Source organism: Anas acuta, chromosome 1 (genome assembly GCF_963932015.1).
Source record: "Anas acuta chromosome 1, bAnaAcu1.1, whole genome shotgun sequence".
NCBI lineage: Eukaryota > Metazoa > Chordata > Aves > Anseriformes > Anatidae > Anas > Anas acuta.
This window is the reverse complement of record NC_088979.1, coordinates 117,504,603-117,516,766: the sequence shown is the minus strand read 5'-3', so window position 1 is coordinate 117,516,766 and position 12,164 is coordinate 117,504,603. Positions and strand designations below refer to the sequence as shown.

The window sequence follows — 12,164 nt, the reverse complement described above, 5'->3', positions numbered from 1 at the left end:
TGCTAGCAGCATGGCTATGACAATGCAGAGCTTGGAGAGGGCCACCACCCCATTTGAGTGATAAATATTCTGGCATTTAGCCTGCAGCAACATGTGCTGTGCTAGCTGGGTGCTTAGGTACTGAGACTAGGTAGCAGCTGGAGCCCAGACATACTGTATATGCTTGCTGGCCTTTATTTACCTGACACCGTGAGGAGCCCTCCTCATTATGGAAACCCCTTGCTATGGGAGACTGCAGTGTGTAGTAACTGGTGTTTTCCCCAAGGAGAAGTAAAAGACCAAATTCAGTTTTCAAGTAGAAGAGTATAGGAGAAAGAATTTTTAGTATGGAGGACATTGTGCTGTCCATGTTACTTGTAATTTTTGTGGCTACTGAGTAGAAACAAGGTTATGCAATATTCTGTTGTGCTCCAGTGTAATCAAACACCAGCCTCAATAAGGAAATAAATTCCAGTGAAGCAGATAAATTGTTTATTTATGTTTTAAAGCCAGACCTCATTAACTAGCTTACACACTGAAAAAGAGCTGAAAGATGAAAGCCATGTAACTGTAAATGGCTTATCAAGAGGGTGTCTGTGCTGCGTTTGTTTTCCAACCTGAGAATGTGGGGACCAGCAGTGACCCTGAAAATCCGTGTTTACGGGCTTCAGTGATTACTTCCTTTCCAGAACAGGCTCGTAAGGAGAAGTCAACTACACCTCTAGCCGTGCTAAATATGACAAAGTTAAATGTAATTTCTGTTACTGGACGTGAACACCCCACAAGCTGTCCATCTTGTGAAGACATTACCTGTAGAAACATATTGATGAATGGTAGTTTGTGGCTTTCAGGGGTTTTTATATGTACATACATGCATATATGTATATGGATCTTTTTATTCTTCCAGAAAAGAAGCGGTGGATTTCTACGTAGACCATCAATCAAAACCTTTTTATAAGTAGGTATATCATTTTCAGCTTGACATACATATTTATTGAATGCACATGATTCCTTTGCTGTATTTTTCACTGCAAGACCATGGGAACATCTGAGCTTGTCTTTAGTTGAGTGCAGCTCTTTGCAAAGTATGCACACTGCTAATCTTCCTCCAGGGACAGATCCTTATTCCAGCTATCCAGGGTTTTAACTCTCACTTTTACAGCCTGATGATATCAGGGGACTGCCTTTGGTCTCTCTGAAAAGAAAATGTTCCAAGCAGGGCAAAACTTCAAAGCCAAAAGAAGGAGCATCTTCAGGATCAGGGTAGAGCTTGCAGGTAATGAGAACTGTGGGGAAGCACTTATCTGTGAGAACTGATTTGTAGCAAGTATCCCAAATCACAGGTAACTGAAAGGATGGTGCATGAGGCAATTGCTTATCGTACTGCTACTCTTGGGCAAAATGTCAAACTTCGGTGATGCTGGACTGCTTTTCCTAACATGGAAAACCTTAGTCTTTCTGTAACTGATCAGGCTGACACTTACGTCCCAGACATTTTCAACAACCACCTTTCTTTTCCCTCTCTGCGTTTTATAGTCTACTTCTTTCAGGAAGAGGGTGTCACTCTGCCTTGTGTTTTATGTGGAACATGGTTTTGCACTGTCAAAAGATCTGATTTCAGTGCTGTTATGAAGTGCCAGGGTATAAGGATCTGACAGCTTTTTTGCAACAGCAACTGATTTGTTTTGGATCCAAACCCAAGCCCTTCACTGAGACATGTGACTCTAGGCTATGCCTGACCACTTTGGAGATCAGAGGAAGATTTAGAATTGCCTTTTCTTCACAGACTAAGTTTGTTTGAATATGTTGATAAATAAGCAAGAGTTTTGCCTGTGGTGTTTTTTCACAGGTATCTATCTACACTAATGGTAGCTATCTGAGGAACCACGAGCTTTTGTCCTCTGTGATGTAACTGGTCTCCCATCCTGCAGTCCTATCAGCTACATATTCTGTACAGGACTTTTCTCTAATTTACAAACAAATAGTTATAAATAATTACAAACCAAGTAGAGCAAAAATCTTCAAGCAGGTGAAATGTAAATTCTGCGACCCATTTATATTTAGCATTTTATTGCTTGTCTGTAAAGACTACTTTCAGATTTAATTTGCAAGTTCACTGGTCAATGCAAGTTTGGTGAATAGTAAAAAAAAAAAAAAACAACAACCCTACTTTGGAAAATAATGTTTTCATTTTAAAGAATTAAAATTATAAAATAAATGTATGTAATATTCAGAGTTAGACTGCACAGTAAAGAGTGTTGTGGAAATCAGTTTCCTTCTTGGGTATGTATATGCATAAACCATTTAACTATCCTAAAGAAGCAGTCTCTCAAGAAGAGAACATGAGTTCTAATAGTATCCAGTAGCTTTTCCCACTGTAGATACTTTATGTTTATGTAATTCTTTATAGTTTTAGTATTTTTCCTTCAGCAAAGAGCTAGTAGTCTTCTGTCATGCCCACTGATCTGCACAAATGATCATTAGGAAAAGGATGCATGGAGAAGCATTCATGTCCACAAGTAGAATTGTGTAAAGCCTTTAAAAAAAAAAATAGTGCAAAAAGCATTGAATAAACTTTCTCTTTTGTTGGTTCTGTCCAGACTACACAGTGAAAAGACAGGATTGTCATTATGCATGCTCTGTAAAGATACAGAATTATAGCTGTGAGTTTTTTTTTTCTTTCTCTTTTGAATAGAACATCTGGGTTTCGAATTTTGGGTGGTTGCTTTTCTTGTGAGATGGTCAGGATAGGAGGCAAGCTGCTCCTGACAATCTCTTCTACTTTCTCGTATTCATCCCACCAAAATGAGATAATTTCTGCTTATGCCAGAATGTGGTAACTTATTTGTGTTTAAGTCCTGCCTTCCTCCCAAACTTTCCAAATCTTACTTCTCCCTCCTCTCCTGCTTTGGATTTTGTCTGGGCAAGCATTGACTTGGCATGCGCAGAGGCCAGGCAAGCGAAGCACTCCATCCTAACAGCAGCACTGAGGTTGTGTCAGTGAGGACCATGCACAGGGCAAACGTAAGGATCCTGAAAGTCACTTGTGCAGAAGAGATATGCTTAGGAATCATTTCTGTCAGAAAAATCACTAGCAGGGGGCTTTTTCACCATCACCAGTACTGATCTTTTAAAATTTATTTTGAAACCTAACATACTACACAGTAGCTTGAGCTAGTTTGTGTTATCTGATTCTTTCTCTACAATCATAGTAAGAAGAGAGACTTTGCACATGACCTAGTTTAACCTCCTCCCCAAAGCCGGACAACTTCAAAGTCAGATGAGGTTGCTCAAGGCCTTGCTGAGTTGATTTCTGAGCATCTCCACTGGATAGTATGTTTTTGTTGGCTTTAATTTGTAGCCTGTATCACCATATGCTGTTTCTGTTTTGCAGTGAGCTTCTCCATTTTATAACGAGTGGTCCCGTTGTTGCTATGGAAATCTTGGGAGATGATGCAGTTTGTAAGTGGAAAGCGTTACTGGGGCCTGCAAACTCTGCAGTGGCTAAAACTGATGAACCAGACAGCATCAGAGCAAACTTCGGACATGATGGCATTAGAAATGCAGCTCATGGCCCAGATTCAGTTGCTTCAGCTGCACAAGTAAGTTTTTGACTGAGTTTATTAATTAGCTTTCTTACTAACATAATTTGGTAACACAGCTGGGTCAGGAATTCCTCTTTTTTTTTTTTTTTTCCCCATTTGAGTTCAGAATTAATTTAGGTATTCCTCATGGCTCCTTCTTAGCATGGAAAAATAAACTGTCTGTAAAGATAAATTGTGTTTATGTCTGTCACAAAGGGAAATCTTGGGCACTTTGATCAGGAGAGCATGCTTGGTCATTTTTGCCATCTTCTGCGTTTCACTTACTTGTTCTCCTCCACAGTCCTCACTAGTCTTCTGCCTGCAGCCCACTTTTCTCTGCTGTTATTGTTCATAATGTATATTTATGAAGACAGAACATTTTGTATTGTTTTGTGTTTTGAAAGGTAATACAGTGGGCCTGGCATTGATGAGTTTGGTTCTCTTTTGCTTTGTTTGCAGTCTGTGTCTTTTGTTAGAGTTAAGAAAAAACCCTGGGGCTGGGTGATAGATATTACCAGCATTTCTATAAAACTTAGGTGCCTATTCATGTGCATCGATGTGGGGTAGATACGCTGATAAGCAATGGCTAGGACAAAGTTTACCTAACAGTTATTTGGTATTGCACCATGGTACCTTAGCTCTAGGCCAGCCCAGCCTGCTGGGCCTCTTTGCATGTCCCTGGTTTTGACAAGAAATCACGTTCAGGACCTGAAGCCCTTTTTCTGATGGCAAGTTTGGTGGAGATGGTATGTGTTTGGAAAGAGTTTGGATGAAATTGATCTCTGGTGAAGTGACTTTTTTTAGTCACAAAAGTCTTTGTAGTTCAGATTAAATAGCCAGATGCCTTCATGTACAAAGGGAAACGTTTCTCTTTGTTCTTGTGTACTGCCACGACAGCTATGCCAGCTTTTGAACTGAGAGTGTAGGGGAGAGAGCATCTTTTAGCACAAGACTTTGATTATAAATTTAATTAAGTGTTTTGTCTTAAGCTTGTTGTCCTTCTTGCATTTCATTATTTTTAAAAGGCAGTTTGAAAGCCTCACTCATCAGCGGTATTTCTTTGACAGGAGCTATTATATTGCTGAACTTCTGCAGACGTGTGCATCTTTGTGGTGTTACTGATACCAGTCTCTGACAAGTCCACTGAAATTTTGAATTTAGCAGCCCTGTGCTTATTTTAATCTAGTAGGTCCAGTATTACATGGTTGTATTGCAGCTGCCATGGAAACTAGCTGGCTGCAGCTTGCAGAAGCTTTCCTGAAAAGAAAGAAATATGAGATAGAGGGGCCTAAACAAACTCTTCTGAAAGAAAACCAAAGTCCCAGCCACCTGTAATGAATGTATTGTGAACTAAACAGTTAAAGAAGAAGACTGCATTATTCTTTTTTGGGCTAAATGATAAGTGAAAGTAGCCCTCTAGTGCAAGGTGGTGTCTCTCTTTCTGCAGGCCAAATTTGGGGATTTGTTTATATTAGGCATAAATTAAATATATTTTATTTTTAAGGCACCATTGGGTTTTTGTTTGGCATTTCATTATCCCAGTCCATCAGCATTATGTATTTGCTTCACTCTTCTGGCATTTAAGAGGCAAAAGAAAGTGTTAAATGTTTTATATATTTTGCTGCCTTTTCCTGGCTGCTGCTTTTAGAGCAAACATTGGTTAACGGAGTGGGACAAGGTCTTCGAATCATGAAGAATGTCATCAGAAGACAGATGTAAGAAACTAACCCTTTTGCCTCAGATATGCGAAGTTAAATTGTAGATCATTTTCTAGGAGAAAAACAAAACACTTTCCCTTCCATTGGAAAATCCATTAGTTAAAATTGTATAATTGTTCAAGTCAGGATTACAGGAATTGTCAGAATGCCATGAGGTAAAGACTGTGAGATAGTTAAGTTTATTTCATCTGAATTCAACTAGTAAATTAAATGAGACAATTCCAGGAAATGGCCTTTAGCATTGTTACTGTTACACACAAAAAATCAGATAAATTTGGTGGTAATATCTCCAGGATATTATTATTTCCCTTAAATAGAAATTCATCAATTCTCTTACTTAATTTGACCAATAGGTCTTAAATGGAATCTGTGTCTCGAGCGTTTGGCTAATGTTTATTGGCAGATTGTGTAAGCTATGTGAATAAATGATATGGAAAGAAGCATGAAGCTGGTAGTGAACAGTAAAAAAAAAATATCACTGAGGAAAAAAGCTTGGATGTCAGGCTTACCCCAGTATGGTCTAAGACCCAGGCTTCATGATACTTGAATAGCAATGGCAGGAAGAAAGGAAGTAATTGGAGGCAAAGAAGTTCTTTTGATCCATCCCAGAAATCAGAGCAATTGAGTTCATCAGCTTCCATTCACTAAGACCAAAAAAATAAATAAATAGGGGGGGTCAGTAAGTCATGAAAAGGGAGTCAACAATTTTAGATGAAGTTCAGTGGTTTAAAACAAAAGGAAAAAATGGTTGTAAGCAGGTGGGATGGAGGTCAGTTATATAGAAAAATTGGATGCTCACTGCATTTTTGCTCATGTGGAAGAAAAAATGGTGTGAGAAAAGGGAAGCAATGATGTGTCTATCTGGGAGTTGATTTGGGAAAGATGCTGAGGAAAGAGAGAATTCAGAAAACTGGGTACACCTCTGCCAACTGATCGTGGCAGCAGCATTTTGAGTGCTCTGAATGGAAATAGATTGCATTGTAGAAGTGGAAGGGAAAAAATTGCAAGAAGTATTCAAACTGTGATTTTATGATTGTAGTAATGTTGCCAGAGAGGGAAAGATATGTTTGAGAGAATATTGTAGGGGAAAAGTGTTTAGCACAAAAATCGATAATTAAGGTTTATTTTCTGTGACTATGGATACTTATGGTAAAAGTTGATGTTTGATGTATGTAGCTTGATAAAACTAAAATGTGTTAAATTACTGTTGTTTTCAGGAGCTGGAGTTGTTCTTTCCCTCCAGTGGAGGTCGTGGACCAGTCAACAGTGCAAAATTCACAAACTGTACTTGTTGCATTATTAAGCCTCATGCAGTTAATGAAGGTAAGCAATGCAGATAGTGGAGGTGAAACCAGCGTGTGCTTTGCTGTATCCCATGATCGTTCCTGTGCTACTTCTTTTTGCAAAAAGTGAAATTGCAAGAACACAGGATATATTTCATAGTATGTACAAAAGTATGCAAATACTTCATCTTTCATGCACTTTTTTTATTTCTGCAGTTTACTTCCATGGGTTGTGTGCTGTTTGGGTGCTTTTTAATTTCAGAATAAGCAGTGAGAGGTGAAAATAAGGAAGAACAATCAAATTATAAATGAGATTCAATGAATCTGGCTGTGACAGTTTACCATATCCTTTCTCCTGTCTGTCCACCAGACTCATCTATGAGAGGTTAGCATTCCCACAGCAAAGTAAAAGCAGAACATCTGTCTATATTGCAGGGCTTTCCGTTCACACAGTAACATGTTACATTAAAACTGCTAGCAAAGGGGTGTTTGTTCTGATACCAATCTTGTTCTGCTGACTGCAGTGAGGATGGAAAGTAGCGAAGTCTTATTTACTCTGTGAAAGGGAGCCAGAATCTTGAAACATTTGTTGGACTCCATGATGCTTTCTGTCCCAACTGTTGCCATGCAGAAATAATCTCACTTTTGTGTGCTCTACTTAGATAGAAGAACATGTGTAAGAGCAGTGACTGCAGTAAAATATTTTGGTTCTTGCACTTCAAAAATATTTCTGAATGCAGAATAAATATTGCCACGTGAGAACATTGAGGTTTTTCATGGTAAGATGTGGACCACACCACAACATTTTAATTACTTCTCTCTGGTTAGCTGAAATAGAAACAGTGGAAGTGGCCAGAGCAGTTTCCAGGCCTTTCACACCTCATGTCTAAAGGGCTTGGTGAAAGAAATGGCTTTTACAAGAAAGAGTCTTGCATTTACTGTTGGTAAAAGGCCTGTTATCTCTTTGATCTCTTTGCACCGTATTTGCTACTGATAAAGTCAGCAAAGACAGAATGATGTTCCTCTTACCTGGACAGCAGGTGAAACTATGATATTAGCTGAACACTTGCAAGAGGCAAACTTTACTGTGGCAGGAAGGTCCTTAATTTTTCAAAATAGCAAAGTGGATGGCTTGAGCTGTGTATTTTCATACTTGAGATGTAATTTCTATTGCATATGGGGGGTTAGACTCTTATTTAGTGAGCCCAGGCCTTCTTCATTTTAATCCTCTTTGTTTCTGTAGATTTCATAGTGCCCTGTCTGACACTTTTCTTTTGTCTTGAACTACTCAGATTTTTTTCTGAATCAAGGGACAAATTCTTACTCCATTTGCACTCCCCTCTGTATGTGGGCTTAAGGGAGGGAAGAGTCACTGTGGCTGGGCAGCGATCTCCCCTTTTGGTGGAGAACACTGGTGTGGCTTTGCATTGAGTCTGGACTGTTCCCAGTGGGCAGCTTGAGGTGAGATGAATCCTTCACAAAGGCTGCAGGGACTCTCCAGCTTCATCATCCCGATAGGCCAGGAATGCCCCAAGGAAGAGGATTTGGCTTTTTTAGCTTGTCTTCAGTCTTCCTTAGTCTTTCTTGTCCTCTTTAGCCTATCACAGAGTGGTATCCCTTTTGGAAGTCTTGGTTCTCGCAGGAAGCACTTTTGCACCATCACCAGTTGGAAGAGCTGTGCACAGCAGAGTAGAGAGCTACGTACTCACTTTACAGCAGCTTTTGGAAGTCTTAATTCTGAAATAACTCTCTTGCAATTAAACTGTCTGGTTTAAAGCTGAAGGGACATAACCTTTTTCATCTATTGATTACAGAGCTTTTAATTTTTTTTGCATACTATGTATCCAGTGACAGGCTGTCCCAGCAGAAGTGCCACCATTCCTCTTTCCCCTTAGAGATTGCTTTGGAGTCGAAAGAATTTGGGGAACCTGTTCAGACTCAGTGGTCTGTAACAGAGGAGTGAGGCCCTGCTCATCTCATCTCCCTTTTAACAGCTATTAGTAGCAGTTTGATGATACCTGAGACATTCTGGTAGTTCCAGCAGCATCTCCTGTATCTCAATTAAAATAGGTGCTATAGCAACTAATGAGCTTCCCTCTAGGCAAAATAGCATGTAGGAGACCGTGTGGTCTTAAAGAAAAGCAACTTGCCTCCCCCTCAGGAAACAACACCTCTCACTGTGGCCGTCCACTCCTGCCATTTCTAGCAGGAAGAATGCAAGGTGAAATGTGGCAGCTGGAGAGGGGATGAAATCCCATGTAGCCATCAGTGTCAGGCAGCAGCGCGACTGAGGCACAGAGAGGGAAGTTATGTGGGTCAGAGCAGCAGAGCCTCTTATGCATTGCAGATTTGATTTGTGCTCTACAAATTTTCAGTATTGAGTATCTAAAAATAAACCTTTTTGTAATTTCCTATGCACTGCTGAGGCTTTGAACTTATCTAATTACCATGAATATAATCTGCTCATTACACGTGTACAATTATGTGAAGTTTCACTTACACGCTTGAGTTTATACAGAGCCGTAGTCTTCTGCAGGAACATTTCACTGAATTCATGATTTGAATTCTACTTTCCTGTCCTTTTCCCATTTTTTTTTCTTTTTTTGAGCTGAGTAATTTGCATAACAAGTTCTTAGAAGGAAATAGCAGATATTTTTCAGTTCCAGAAAATGGTTTGCTTAAGCCATAGGTAAACAAAGAAGCTTTTTGGTGAGCTTCCCTTGCTGTCAAAAGGCTGCATCAAACCTCCAGTTTGCATCTGTTAATTCAAGGACAGAGTTACTTCTTAGTAGCTGATTTTGGTTACTGTAGAGGTTTACAGGATCCCGCCCAGTGCTGAAGTGGTGGAAATTCACAGTGTGTTTTATCTCCAGCCTTGGAGGCCTGCTCCCAGCCAGCACACAGCAATGCCAGTCGCTAAGCAGGCCGCCATGTGGTGCTGGGCCCTGCCACCTGCAGCCTGTCATCGGAGGGTGACAGGTAATGTAAGTGAGAGTACCCAGAGTACCTGGCAGGCTTCAGAGAAACCCTGGGGCCTGAGGAGGGGTGCTGGGGAGGTTAGGTGATGCTCACACAGCTGGTGGTGCAGGGGCAGGGAGGGGTGGTACCACCAGTCCTCAGAGAACATGCATCATGTGTGCCCCTCAGAGCAGGAAAGAAATAGCTATTTCATCAGTTTGGTGTCCACATAATTTCTGTTGAGGGTCAGCAGCTGGGAAATTGAAGAACTATCTGGGAAGGCCATTGAAACTTGTGCCCTGGACTAGGCAGCTTTAGCTCGCTCTCTAGCAGCTCCTCCCAGTGGACTTGAAGCACTTCCCTGGCTGGCTGGGAAGCTGGCAGCAGCCAACTGGCTGTATTTTAACTTTGAAGAGGGCTTGCAAGAGCACTCCTGTTCCTCTTTGCTGGGATGTGAAAGAGCGAAAAAGCAACGTGACGCAGCTCCATGCAGACTCAGTCTGACCGGGGCTGTGTCTGAGGGATGCGGCCTGGTTTGACCCCTCCGGAATCTGCCACGCTTTTCAGTGTCTTTTAGCTTCCTCCTTCTCCTGTCTTGGGACCAATTTTCAGCCAAGGAAGATGGTAACTAGCAAGCACAGCTCTTTAGCACTTTAAATTAACATTAGTTACAGCACTACACTATCTGTTTTGTCAGCAGAAACAGTGCTTTGTAGGTCACTGAGTGGGATTAACTTTAATTTATTACGTGTAACAGGTTAGTCATGTTTGCTGTAGGAATTAGAATTTGATATTTCATGACTTTCTTGGCCTAAAGTTTCTTTAATGTGACTTTTTCTTGGTTCCCTTGTGAAACAAGCAGAAAAAAAAAGATGAAAATAATTATGATCAGGCTATAAAGGCTGAGATCAGAAGTGTGTTATCTTTCACTTTTTCGTGTATGTTGGTTACAGCACAGAGCTTGCAAGTTGAAGCCCTGGCCTCCATTTCTGCACTCCCAAGCTGAGACAGGGAGGCTTGTAGTCTTGCCAAAAACAGATTTGGAGCTAGAACTGTACCATGAACTTGAAAAGCAAAATATCTAGTTGGCAATTCATTAGACCTGATGCAAACTGAAAGGCCTACCAAAAGGCAAAGGAGCTTCTGTGGTCTCACAGAATCACAGAATGATGGACTCAAGGGCTTCTAGGTGTGTGGCTGTCTACCCAGCTATGTTTGTTCTCCTAGGATGTGCTAAGCTTGAGATTTTGTTCTAATATTACTGGTAAATTGTACCCTTGTACCTTATTTGTACTTAAAAGAAAAAGTTAATGGTGCTGTCTACCACATTATTCTTCAATTAAGATTTAAGTCTCACAGAAAACAAAAGGAGCGGGACTGTTTTTTTTGTTTGTTTGTTTGTTTTTCCAAATGGAAAAGATATTCAATGGAAATATGATTTTAGACCTGCTCTGAGTAGATGATAAATGTTAGAGAGCTATCGCCAGCTTTCCTATCTTAATACTTTCTGGACTGCATTAGTAAGTCACAAAGCTGTATATTGATCAGCAAAATGCTGCATGACAGGTGACAATAAGAATCATATTTCCTTATTTATGTAAAGACTTAGTCAGAAAAACTGTAATTGAGAGTAGTTCTTTGCTCTAAAGACAAAATCTAACTTTGTCAAAACGAATACCAAGGACAGCAATTCAGTCTGCAGCAGGTGCAGAAACACAATTTACCTCAAATGAAGTTACTTTACAAGAGATGGTGGAGAGAGGAAGACTAAAATCCAGCATTGTAGTAGATTATATGTCTGACTGAAAACAACTGGAGAGCTGTTCCTGACATGCAACAGACCTGTTGCTCTTTGAAAGAGAGAAGACGTCAATGTGAACCTGTCCAATTCACCTCTGTAGTGTGCTAAATTTAATTACGTGCATGGGGTTAGGAAAGGAAATAAGCTGGAAAAGAAAAAGAGGATGTAATAGGAGAGGTGTGAATCTGTCATCATTCTCAGGTCAAGATATTTATCTCATTGTGTTTTAGCAAGCTAATTAGTGTACATTAGATACAACTTTTAAAAATGATAAACAAGCTCTGGAAATTATTTATTCTCACCCTGGGTTTTTTAATAGACCTAAGTTTGTGTAACTCATTACTTTTATTTCCAGGAAACTTCAGAAGTAGAACAAGCTTTTCAGAAAGCTGTTTTCTCATACTTTAGAAAAAAACAGCAATACAATTTTTTCATAAGTAATCCAAAAGTATATATTCTGTCTATAAGTATACATTATAGAAAGGTAGAAGGCAGACATTGTGGACTTCACCTCATTGTAGGCAGAAACTTGTACCTTTTCTTTGTGTCTTGTCTACAAAGTTGAGCGCAGAGAGGCATCAGTGATGAGAGAGATGAACACAAATCTTTGCAGGAACTTCAAAGAAGTACAGTGGATCATTTGAGATGTGACCTTTGGATATTCTCACATGCAGTATGGCAATTTCAGTGCTACAGTTGACTGAAACTACTTAGTAAAGCACTGCACTTTCAGATGCAGACCTTTTTGCAGATAGGTTTGCACAGACAGAAAATGCATTCGTGTAAAATTAAATGCACTCTGTTTTTTAGATTTTCCTTACATATATTATAGATAGGGCAT

General features: G+C 39.9%; 1 protein-coding gene across 5 annotated transcripts in view; it reads left to right on the top strand.

The window, feature by feature from the left end:
* Window positions 1-12,164, top strand: part of NME7 (NME/NM23 family member 7) — a 92,524-nt gene that overhangs the window by 30,699 nt on the left and 49,661 nt on the right. For all 5 annotated transcript variants that reach the window (XM_068696369.1, XM_068696358.1, XM_068696351.1 and 2 more), the window contains 3 exons: window positions 887-937; window positions 3,374-3,581; window positions 6,499-6,604. In XM_068696369.1, coding sequence (XP_068552470.1) covers window positions 887-937; window positions 3,374-3,581; window positions 6,499-6,604 — 365 coding nt within the window. The remainder of the gene's footprint in view (window positions 1-886; window positions 938-3,373; window positions 3,582-6,498; window positions 6,605-12,164) is intronic.